Source organism: Leucoraja erinacea, chromosome 25 (genome assembly GCF_028641065.1).
Source record: "Leucoraja erinacea ecotype New England chromosome 25, Leri_hhj_1, whole genome shotgun sequence".
NCBI lineage: Eukaryota > Metazoa > Chordata > Chondrichthyes > Rajiformes > Rajidae > Leucoraja > Leucoraja erinaceus.
In genome coordinates, this window is record NC_073401.1 from 23,908,839 (window position 1) to 23,921,918 (window position 13,080).

At 44.8% G+C, this 13,080-nt stretch overlaps 1 protein-coding gene across 1 annotated transcript in view; it reads right to left on the bottom strand.

The window, feature by feature from the left end:
- Positions 1 to 309: 309 nt before the first annotated feature.
- The window catches only part of LOC129709108 (BICD family-like cargo adapter 1), a 67,268-nt gene continuing 54,497 nt past the window's right edge, over positions 310 to 13,080 (bottom strand). Inside the window, exons 8-9 of the mRNA XM_055655229.1 lie at positions 7,922 to 8,042; positions 310 to 4,795 (exon numbers count right to left, since the gene is read on the bottom strand). Of these exons, the coding sequence (XP_055511204.1) occupies positions 4,601 to 4,795; positions 7,922 to 8,042 (316 nt within the window). The 3' untranslated portion in view covers positions 310 to 4,600. The remainder of the gene's footprint in view (positions 4,796 to 7,921; positions 8,043 to 13,080) is intronic.

Here is a 13,080-nt window from a genome sequence, read left to right on the forward strand (position 1 = left end):
CAGACAGCATCCGTAGTCAGTATCGAACCAGGGTCTCTGGCGCTGTGAGGCAACAACTCTACTGTGTCGCCAGACCCCAGACATCTCGGATCCCAGACGCGTAGGATAGTTTACCCCCCCCACCTCGTGTCCCAACAAGGAAACCAGTTAATATCCGCATGGCGTGTGAAATTAGCCTCACTCTAGCACTCTCCATGAGTACCAGAAGCCTGGCAGACTTAACACACTCTGACATATAATCGTGGGCTGAATATTAGATGGCCCACCTACTTCATAACCAGACACACAGGTTAAAAACATCCTACACTCTTCCCGTCTACATTCTTTTATTATTATTATTATTCCAGTGGTTCTGGGACAGATACACTTCATAGAAATAATCTGTTTAAAGAGCTCTCCACGCTCCGTACAAGACATAAAAAGGCAGCAGCGTTTTACTGAAAAATAAGCATTTGTATAGTGTGTTTCTCTTTTGTATACAAATTAACAGGAAACTATTTCATTTACAAATATTCTATACCGCTATGAAACATTTTCAATATAGAAAACAAATCCAGACTGTGTAATATACAGCGAATTGAAGCCACTCCGTTACATTCGTTGCTTCTCGGCAGCGAGGTGCTCCTCACTGGCGGGAATTTTAGTCACAACAGCAGCACTTAACTTGGGGACTGTGAACAGGAAAGCCCGCCCGCTCCATTTAAATTGGGTGGACAAACCACTCTGTTTAACAATAGAGGTTTAAAGTGCGTGCGTGTATTTAAGTGGATTCAAGACGGCTTTTAGGTACACGCACCGTGATTCACTCGAATCCAGGTTGGGGGCGTTCCCTGGACAATGGCGAGGTCAGACTAACACTAGACATAACATTCAGCAGTACTCAGGTGTGCCTGGTGCTTCGGGGTGCAAAGAGAGCCGAGTAGCATCCCGGTTTTTGGATTGCGACTGTCCGGCACCCGATTCCCACGACAATTTCACAGTCAATAAATCTCGAAATATATCTGTTATTGCACAATCATAGTTGAAGTTGTCAGTTTGTACTTGACCGCAGTATCAACCACCCTGTTGAAACAGGTTCTTAACCCCTCAGAGCCAAAGCAGGGGTTCGCAAAGTGCTCGACGCGCTGCAGGAGACCGGCCTGTGATCTACACACCCCTCGTTGTCCTTGCCCGGCCTAGACAGCTTGTTTAGATTGTCGTTGTTAGTGACGAGTTGGAACCACTTTGGGCAGCATCGAATGGTACCCACGTTAAAATACCCCCTCAAAGGTTGTCATTCTTGATTAGTCTGGGTGTCAAGGGTTATGGGGAGAAGGCAGGAGAATGGGGTTAAGAGGAAATGATAGATCAGCCATGATTGAATGGCAGAGTAGACTTGATGGGCCGAATGGCCTAATTCTTCTCCTAGAACTTATGCATTGACTTCTAGCACAATTCACAAACAAATCCTCTCTGTCCCCACTTTACTGATGCCATGTGCTGCGGTACCGACTGATAGTGAATGGCTTCTCCTGAACAGTCTGCCCACACAGCCCGTGTGGCTGAAACCGCATCTTAACCTCCCTGCCGTTTCCAAAACGCAGTCTTTTCAAACTGCCCGACTCTTAGTCACTAACTCAGGAATCCAAGAGGAAGCTAAAGAGACATTCGTTTAAGTGAACCAAAAAGATTGCAGATAATTCAGTTTAACCAGGCCTGGGAACAAACGCTGGGCAGAAGCGCAGGGAGGGCGTCACAGTGTGGCCCCCACACACATGCTGATGCATGAACCACTGGCATATGTAGTACCGACCGGTGGTGACACACAACAGGCATTCTTTGCTGCAGGATGACAAGGGGATAGGTTTTTTTTGTGTGGTTCTAATCCATTTGGACTAGGCCCCTCATGGCTACCTGGGCTGTATCTCAACACATCATCTTCTGTTGAAGAAACCGGGAGACACTGCCGAGGGGAGGTTGGTACATCTGCACCAGCCCAGTACAGCATTCACAACGCACGGTCCATCCACACCATACCAGACACTGCATCTGCAACATAAACTATGCAGCTTGTGTAGGAAGGAACTGCAGATGCTGGTTTATACCGAAGATAGACACAACAAGCTGGAGTAACTAAACGGGTCAGGGCAGCATCCCTGGAGAAAAGAACAACCCTTTTTCAGACCACGATGCGAAAATGTCACCAATTCCATTTTTCTAGAGATGCTGCCTGACCCAGAGTTACTCCAGCTTGTTGTGTCTATGTGCTATGCAGGGCATAGCCACATCCTGGGGAAGACTACTTGTTCCTCCTGCTGTACCATACAGTAGGTGATGCTGCATGATTGCTCCCACTGCATTTGCATGTAAACACCGCTCAGGCGATATTGTAGCGCCATCAGTGCGCAGAACGACACCTCAATTTCGGCTGACATTCGCTAATTTCACGTTATAACACAAAACCATATTTAGCAAACACAAAAGGCCTCAATGTACACAATACACTTGCCCACACCATCAAGGACATCTTTCTGGACATGCATACACACAGTGTATCATTCACACCACACACATGCACGCATACACACACAGACTGGAAAGGCACAAGGTACACGACATGGCACAGGCACAGAGTGCACTTTTCTATGTAGGCAGATGATACACAAAACCAGCAATAACTGCTCTTACAGCTTTGCCCCACATCTATTGTAGGGAATACTGTGGAGGTGTAATGTTATATACAGGCACCCAGTAATGTATTGTACAGATTTGCCATATTGCCTCTTATATGGTACAGAAACAGTGCAATTACACCATATGTACCCAATGTGGATTGGGTTTCATTGCCACATAACACACAGCTGAGGACTCTATCAACAATGCATCATTTATCCAAACTGTGATTTACAGGCACATGGTGCATAGTCACACAATCTATTGCAGCAGCAATAAGGTTACTATTAACATTGTGTACATACTATATTCTGCACAACTCTTTGCATTTTCACAGTTCCATATTATTAGTGTCTGTACATTATCCCGCACTATTCTTCATACAAAAACAGCACTATCTCATTGTCAGGCACATAATTCATAAATCCAAGCCGTTGAAATGGCACACTATATGCTACCTCCATCTCCAAGCCAGGGCATTATAGACATTACAAAGCTGCCAAATACAATTTGTACACAGCACTGTCGTACACTACAATAACCATTCTTGCTTCTCAACCTAAATCACACTCTTTAGATCATTCTGCACCACACAGGTCCACAAAGTTCCTTATGTTGTGCCATCCAAATATATATATGTCGTGCACATCTCAAAATCTGCTCGCCCCATTCAACTGCATATTCTTATACGACAAAGTCTGCCATCTCAGTCAACATCACACCTGGTATGATTTACACCATCCAGGCTGTCAGACGAGCCCACTGGATATTGCCCTATGCCCCATGTTAAATATAAGATCACAAAGTGTAAATCAGTATCTGAAAGTAGAAGTTGACATTTGATTTTGCACTCAACTGCCGTGAAAGCCTATTGTTCGGGAAATTATATGTAAACAGCCAGCGATTTTCAGGTTCTTCAACAAGGAACTGAAATATTATTAGGTGCGTAACTGTGGGACAGGTAAGTGGGTGTTCCAGGTGAGAACGTTACGTTTCAGAATCATTCTCACTTTTCTGCCGGTGAACCTTCACTGGGTTTAATCGAGTACACTAACTTGTACTTTGTTCCTTTCAGATGCTGGTAGACATACTGTGTACCCTTGACAATTCTGTGCTGATCAGATTCTCAGCATTCGTGATATATTTCGGACATATATGATCCCAAACGGTGTAGTAGCACATTATACTCATACTCTGTATTTATCTGCTGAAGTGGTGCCCAAAGCTGTTCTACTGAGCCCGAATTATTGAACACATTAAACACATACACACACACACACACAGTTTAACACCGTACCGATGCAGAGTGCACCATCTTACATTATACCATACAGGCATGGTTACACAGACACTGGCACACGGTGTATATTCTACAGGCACAGTGAGCTGCCTGCGTTACACATGCTCATGCTGCAATGGTCCATATGAATCTGCATAGGTGCACCATACACAAAGTGCTGGATTGCTACTGACATTGAGACAGAGGTTCTGCTGCCTCATAGAATTCGTTCAAAGGCAAATAGTCCAACCTTCTCGAAGTAACACTTTGTACAAAACATTGCATCTTTCACAGATTGGGCTTTCTTCAATCCCTATTTCACGTGAAATTTATCTTTTTTGTGAAAATAATAGGTCGGTATGATTTGTTTTAACCCGTTATATACAGCATGTTCGTGCAATATTCTACATACATGAACCTTTGGCAAAGAAACTTGGACACAATTTACAGCAGAGAAAGTCTCCGGTAACAAGACGACCTGACTTGGGCCGAACACCTGGAGCTCTCTCCACTATACAATCCTGCTGCCTCTTTGTAGGCAAATGGAAGCATCACCTGAGTCTGGGCAGGAAGAGTTTCCCTCCTAATTCAACAAAACACTCTTGGTACAAAGAATCTCTTACAGCCCTCCCAACTCCATGTTCGTCCCACTAATAATTACAAAGGAAATTAGTTCTTCTTGAAAAATGCGAAGAGCCGTTTTCCTTCTGCCCCAATGACCTCTTCTCGATTACATTCCAGTCTCGCCGAGGAGCTGCCTTTGTGCCTCATGCTGCAGCTGTTCCAGTGGGAGTGTGCTGGCAGGTGACACTCCTTCAGTTGTTTGTCCAGTAGCTGCTGGTCAATGACCCTGTGCATATCATCCTGTGGGCGAGGAAGAACCAGTCAAATTCAGTCACTTCTAAGATTTGAAACCGACCGCAGAGAAGATGAGTGGACAAAAGGAAATGTTTTCAATACGGTCACCTACATGGACAAATACAGAGATGGGTAGGGCATTTACCATCACCAAACTCTTTAAAAAAAACAACAACATTTACAGAACATCAGAGGACATAGGTTGAAGGGGAAAGGTTTAATAGGAACCCGAGGGGTAACCTTTTTCACACAAAGGGTGGTGGGTGCATGGAACGAGCTGCCGGAGGAGGTAGTTGGGGCAGGTACTATCACAACATTGCAGGAACATTTAGACAGATACATGGACAGGATAGGTTTAGAGGGATACGGGCCAAATGCGGGCAGGCGAGACGGGGAATGTTGGTCGTCATGGGAAAGTTGTGTCAAAGGGCCTGTTTCCATCCACACTGTATGATTCTGCGACTCTATGAGAAAGACAACATCATGACAATGCCAGTATATATGGCCCAGTGCTCACTAAGAAGATGGGTGCGTGCTAGCACTAGGAGGTTCTGCAGTGCTGCTGGTGAAGGGACTCTTAGTGCTGTTGGATGGGAAGTTCCAGCATTCAGATCTAGAGTAACGATGAAGGAACAATGATATATTTACTGTAGAATTTTTTTTTTTTTAAATGGTTGGAAGTGTGTAATTTTGTGCCTAACCCCTGCACACAGAACAAGGACTTGCGGAAATATTCCACAGAAAGGGCTCATTGCAATAATTTGTTTACATGGAGGTCCTTTGCAAATCAGAAGTGAACCGAATGGAATTGATTGCTGCAGTCTCCCAGGTAATTAGGCAGTTGTCCAAAGTAATGAATAACAATGGCATTATTTGCTAGTGTTGTAATATTAAAGCTGAGCAGGTTAGAAAGTAAGAGCGATTGTTCTTTTGGGAGCATGCCAAGCAATCAGTTGACCTTCTGCACAGAACCTTCAAAGCCAAGATACACTCTGCCTTTGCATAGCATAGTCTGTCATTGCATAGCTGAGAGCTTCATTAAATGACTCATTGGAAATGGCTGGTGAAGAACAAACATTACAAGAATGGAAAAAAAAAAAACTACTCAGGAACAACCAAAGGGGAAGGATGGATAGAATGCAGAGACCATATAATGGGTGGATGGGCAAGATGTTACAATTAAGGCTCACCTCAGAGGCAGGAGGGGGCTTACAATAGTCTGCTTGTACAGTAGCTGGGAGAAGCCACTAGATGAGAAACCAGAGGAGCCAGATAGTAAAAAGCCCTGAGGAAGCAAACTGTACCAGGAGAGAGGGAAGAAAACACAAGACTGAAGCAACAAGAACAAAAGCATGCCTTTGTTGGACTACTTATATTAATATGTTACTTGGATAGAATACGATAAATCAGATTGCACAACACTCTCTGTATTCATTAGGTTAACTCCATAATAAATGCTCATTTCAGATACCCATATCCACCCAGCCGATTTGCAATCCACAGACATTTTCTCTTCAGTAACTTTGTAAGGGATCCAAAGTTGATGCCACCATATCCAGACCTTAGAGATACAGCATGGACACAAGGCCTATGGCCCACCAAGTCCATGCCAACCAGTGATCACCCCTTACACTAAGACTATCCTACACACTAGGGAGAATTTACAAATAATGCAGAAGCGAATCGACCGACAAACCTGCACGTCTTTGGAGTGTGGGAGTAAACTGGAGCACCCAGAGAAAACCCACGCAGGTCACAGGGAGAACGTACAAACCCCTTGTACCAGACAGCACCCGTGGCTAGGATGGAACCCGGGTCTCTGGCGCTGCAAGGCAGCATCTCTACCGCTGCGCCACCACGCCGCCCTCACACCTATTCTATTTCTGAATATATAACTTACGCACCTACAAAACATCACGTTACTGACAACTCAGACATATCCCTTTAAAGAATCCAAACTCGTGATTTTTAACCATCCTTCAGAAAGGATTTATTTTTAAAGTACTTCCTCTACATTTACATAATTTATACTACTTTGTTCACAGGGAGCCTGAACTTCTATTCCTAGAAAAGTTCCAGGAATAAAAAAAGCACGATCTGGAATTTAAATTAGGATACGAGCTAGTAATGATTCATGTGATAATTATAAATGTATGCATCACGCAAGAGTGTGGAAGCTTTGTGATAATAATTTCCTGTTTTTACTAATTATTCATTCAGCAGCAAGATTCAGTATCTTAGCATTATATTCAGCTCAAACATATTATAATTCAATAACTTTGAAAAATTAATATTTATGATTAAAACTATTAATGTATGTATATTTATGATTAAAAATGATTGTATACTCATTTTATTCCTGTAGTCTTTCACCCCCCCACCCCATCATCCGAAATGTAATTGAGCTTGTTCACAAGTTATAGGAGTAGAATTAGACCATTCGGCCCATCAAGTCTACACACCATTCAATCGTGGCTGATCTATATTTTCCCCTCGCAACCCCATTCCCCTGCCTTCTGCCCACAACTGACACCCGTACTAATTACTATGCCCATTTATTAAAAACGTTAAACAAAAATACAGGATTCCTAACGAGAATATTTGGAACACAGTTCGATCTTCATGTCTTTTGGGGTTTCTCAATCTAAGAGGGCGTGGAATGGCTGGGGAACTGCCAGAGAAAGTGGATTTTAACAAAATAATTTCTAACTCTATCCTCACTATGCTCACTCATATGTTATCTAGAAGCTGCTGAACAGCAAGCAGACAAAAAACATCCTCCACCAAACCAACATCAACCATTTTCCCCAGGGTGGAAAGGTCAAAGACTAAAGAGTCACCTAATCCTATTCTCCAGAGATGCTGCCTGATCCGCTGAGTAACTTTAGCGTTTTGTGTCTATCTTCGGCGTAAACCAGCATTTGCTGTTCCTTCCTACACATAGCTTAGATCCAATTTTGGCATTGGGCTTGGACTTGGCTTTCTTGGTTGAGCACTTATCTTGGTGTTATAGCACATGCTTTGAGTTTTAAAAGTAATTCAAGCAATAATATTAATCTGTAAGAATGGCATTCAGAATAAACCCCGTTAAGCGGAGGTACTGTATTTGACCAAAGGACTACTTTAATTTACCTGCCAGGCTTCCAGCTGCTGAGAGAGGTTGAGTTTCTGCTGGATGGCATCCAGGAGCTGGCTATTGAGTGACATCATGTCAATCTTACACTTGGCAAGTTCCATTTCCAGAGTATTCTTCCTGAAAGAGAAATTCAACATTTAGCACCATTTTTAGCTTTTAGCAACATTTAACTCAACCATATTTTGAATCCACCCATGTAACACATTGGGAAAAAACATTTACTAACCAAAGCAGTGCGCAAGACTTCATCCCACCGATGAGTTTGATCCAAAGTTTTATAATTGATATGGAAATTACTAGGCTCAGGAGTGGGGTGGGATTGAGCTAGTGTTATTCCTGGTCAGTATTCAATATTGTCCAGTTAGTGCAGATATGGCTATTGGACGAGGACCAGATCAATACTGCTACACCATTCGCCAACCTCAATCATAATGCCAACATCTATGCAACTTATCATCTCTGGTCAGCACCCAAGGTGAGGATCCATCCCGGGTCCCTGGCGCTGTAAGGCACCAACTCTACCACTGCGCCACCGAGCCGCCCAAATTGTTATTTGGTGGTGGAGAGGGAATGGAGGGGGGGGAGCCAACTTCTGGTGGCGGGAGATCTGCAGAAGAGTGCCAGACAATCATTGGTTGAGGTAGAAGACAAGAAAAGTACTAAATTAAAAAGTGTCTGGTCTCTACAATGGAAGGGGGCTGCGGGGTTGCGCAGGTGGGTTGGCGAAACACGGTAAAGTGTGGAACGCAAGTCCAACCAATAAATTATAATTCCAGGAACATCTTGGTATGGCCAAAATAATGTGATGCAAAGACCCAAAAGGAGCATTGCAGAATAATTGACTGTATGCTGTACTCTCCTACTCTGAGAATGCACCACCATTACAAGGATGACGCAAAGCAACTGGGGAATGACTGTACGTTTCACTCCAGGTGGGGTAACAAAAATACATTTTCAATTAAGGACACTGAGGGGGGAAAAAAACCAGCATATCTTGGAAGTTATCTCTCAAAATTAATATTACAAATTAAAGTTCCATCTGCCTGCCCAGCTGGATGCTAAAGATCCACCGTTGCATTTAAAAAGCAGCACTAATGTGCTCCCAATATCCTGGCCAATAATTTCAATGGTTTTTAAGAGGGAACTGCAGATGCTGGAGAATCGAAGGTTACACAGAAAAGCTGGAGAAACTCAGCGGGTGCAGCAGCATCTATGGAGCGAAGGAAATAGGCAACGTTTCGGGCCGAAACCCTTCTTCAGACTGATCAGGGGTGGGGGTGGGTGGGGACAAGAAAGGGAAAAGGAGGAGTAGCCGGAAGGCTGGAGGGTGGGAGGAGACAGCAGGGGAGCTGAGGAAGGGGAGGAGACAGCAAGGACTAACAGAATTGGGAGAAGTCGATGTTCATGCCCCCGGGGTGCAGACTCCCCAAACGGAATATGAGGTGCTGTTCCTCCAATTTCCGGTGCTGCTCGCTGTGGCCATGGAGGAGACCCAGGACAGAGAGGTCGGAGGCGGAGTGGGAGGGGGAGTTGAAATGCTGAGCCACCGGGAGGTCAGCTTGGTTATTTCGGGCCGAGCGGAGGTGTTCGGCGAAACAATCGCCCAACCTCCGCTTGGTCTCACCGATATAGATCTGCTGACATCTAGAGCAGCGGACGCAATAGATGAGGTTGGAAGAGATGCAGGTAAACCTCTGTCGCACCTGGAACGATTGCTTGGGTCCTTGAACGGAGTCGAGGGGGGAGGTAAAGGGACAAGTGTTGCATCTCTTGCGGGTGCAAGGGAAAGTGCCCGGGGAGGGGGTGGACCGAGAGGGAAGGGAAGAATTGACAAGGGAGTTATGGAGGGAGCGGTCTTTGCGGAAGGCAGATATGGGGGGAGATGGGAAGATGTGGCGAGTAGTGGGGTCACGTTGGAGGTGGCGAAACTGACGGAGGATTATTTTTTGTATGTGACGGCTGGTGGGGTGAAAGGTGAGGACTAGGGGGACTCGGCCCTTGTTGCGAGTGCGGGGATGGGGAGAGAGAGCAGTGCTGCGGGGTATGGAAGAGACCCTGGTGCGAGCCTCATTTATGGTGGAGGAGGGGAACCCCCGTTCCCTGAATAGTGAGGACATTTCAGATGTCCTGGTGTGGAACGCCTGATCCGTGGAGCAGATGCGGCGTAGACGGAGGAATTGGGAGTAGGGGATGGAGTCCTTACAGGAAGCAGGGTGGGAAGAAGTGTAGTCCAGATAGCCATGGGAGTCAGTGGGTTTATAGTGTATGTCGGTTAGAAGTCTATCACCTGCAATGGAGATAGTGAGGTCAAGGAATGGTAGGGAAGTGTCGGAAATGGTCCAGGTGTATTTCAGTGCCGGGTGGAAATTAGTGGTGAAGTGGATGAAGTCAGTCAGTTGTGTGCGGGTGCAGGAGGTGGCACCAAAGCAGTCGTCGATGGTTTCAATGGTTTAATGGCCTCTTTATCGTCACATGTACCAGGTACAGTGAAATATAGTTTTTGCATGCAGCTCAGCAAGACAACCCGTGTACATAAACACAATCCACTGGACAGTATAGAATGTACAGAACAGTTCACCGAGTCCTTATGCAAGAGGTGCCATTTTGGCTCAATTTTGCAGTCCCAGCTGCAACTGGCCACAATGGCCCATTGCAGCGGTCGCTTCCATTTTGGTTGTCCTGACAACCGATGTCCCTCTCCTTGCCTGGCCCGCTTCAGCAATTGTTCCATGAGGTGGAGGGGGGGGGGGGGGGGGGAGGGCCTCCCGCAGTCAACCTCGAGGGTCGGCTCAACCAATTATTTACCATCAACCAAATTGTCAAAACAGCTCATCTGTCAATGCCCTTCATGATAGTTTGTGGCACCCAGAAGTGCATAATGTGTTCATCATACTAGCCGACATATAACAGTGACTGCATATGAGAAGCACTGCATTGACTGCAATGTGGTTTGATCCATCCCTGTGCAACAAAAAAATAAAAAAATAAAAAGCTGGGAATTCCAGTTCAGTTCTTTTTCCACATATCCACAGTTCCATTACCACATCAGGCTGACCAAAGTGGATACACCTCAGAGAAGTGCATGAGTGAATTGTGGCCTGTTCAATTGGTAGGAGCAGAGCCTAATGCATATTCACTTAAAACTCTTGTTGGCTGGTTCAGAACTACACAAATATTCCGTCATTTTCTATTTTTTGAATCCTTGAGGTATTTATGTTCCATTATAATTTAAATGTTACAAACCCCCGCACCACCCAACAAATGTCAATATTCACCATCCTCTTTAAATGGATGGGAAAGTAAAGCACCAATTCAATTTCAATGATTTGAGGATTTTTTTCCGTCACTATACATGTATAGCTCAACTTGAGCATTTAGCTGCTCCTAAAGAGCTTTATTTTTGGCTTGCTCTGGCCAGATTTTTATTTCACTTTTTACATATCACAAATTAAGGAAATACCGTTCTTGGCTGAAATCTCTGCATCTGTGGCAACTCTCTGGGATAATTTAACCAGCTTCATCTCCCTCATTCCTTTAAGATTGAAAGCCAGCTGGCGTACATGTACAGGTTTGAGTTTGCACTTAAAGTCTGCCTCACAATTCCATTTGGACCTATTTTTAGTTTGCCCGGATCCAAACTGCAGCATGGAAGAACACAGAATAATTAGAATGTAAAGTTGTGCCATATTTCTCCAGTTCTATTTCTGTTTTATTTTCCCTTGCAGTACACTGTTGATACCAAAAAGGTGTGCTCATTAAGAACGACATATGCAAGGCTTATTTCCAGTATTCCAATTATGTTCCTAATCAATTCTGATGTCATGTGGTACACAAAAATGCTGGAGAAACTCAGCGGTAGCAGCAGCATCTATGGAGCGAAGGAAATAGGCAACGTTTCGGGCCGAAATATTGCTTATTTCCTTCGCTCCATAGATGCTGCTGCACCCACTGAGTTTCTCCAGCATTTTTGTGTACCTTCGATTTTCCAGCATCTGCAGTTCCTTCTTAAACACTGATGTCATGTGGGCTGGATTAAGAATGAAACAGAATACAAATGACTGTGGATCTTGTACACATTAGAGGTAGAGCGTGGGAATTTACAGATCTGCGTTGCATCTCCTCACTGTATCTTGAAACGTCTATATGCCCCGCTCTCCCCCATGATCTCCCAATGCTCCAATTATATTAACAGAGGTTCAAGGATTAGTCCATTGAGCACCAAAACAGCCCGTTACTAACATTTATAGTGGATTATATTACAAATAATAAGCCAATTTATAATATCACTGATTCCATCAGGTTTTTATCCATGCTGATAAATTGTGTTAAACCTTTTTGAATGTCAACATTTACACAAAAAGGCAAGCAAAACAATTCTGAAGGCAGGCAAAACAAAGGTAAAAAGTATGCAAGTGCATAGCACGGTGGCGCAGTGGTAGACATGCTGCCTTACAACGCTTGCAGGGTTTGATCCCGGCTACGGGTTTTTGTCGGTATGGAGTTCGTATGTTCTCCCCGTGACCGCGTGGGATTTTTTCGAGATCTTTGGTTTCCTCCCACACCCGAAAGACATGCAGGTTTGTAGGCTAATTGGCTTGGTATAAATGCAAATTGTCGTGTGTGTGTGTGTGTGTGTGTGTGTGTGTGTGTGTGTGTGTGTGTGTGTGTGTGTGTGTGTGTGTGTGTGTGTGTGTGTGTGTGTGTGTGTGTGTGTGTGTGTGTGTGTGTGTGTGTGTGTGTGTGTGTGTGTGTGTGTGTGTGTGTGTGTGTGTGTGTGTGTGTGTGTGTGTGTGTGTAAAGGGCCTGTCCCACTTGGGCGTCATTTGCGCTTCACGTAGGTGGCACGCGAAGATTTTGTGAATCCCAAAATATTGGGGCACCGCGCGTGACCGCGCTCCACTGCCTACGTCACCACGCGCGCATCGTAACGTGTAAATTATGTCGCATAAATGACACGCAAATGACGCACAAGTGGGACAGGGCCTTAAGATAGTGTTAATGAGCAGGGATCTCTGGTTAGCGCTGACTCAGTGTGCCGAAGGGCCTGTATCTGCGCTGTATCTTTAAACAAAACGGTGTATTGCAATGGAGTAATGATAGTGAAGCTAATGTTCTAGCCGGTGGCTTGTCAGTCATAGAGTGACACAGTGTGGAA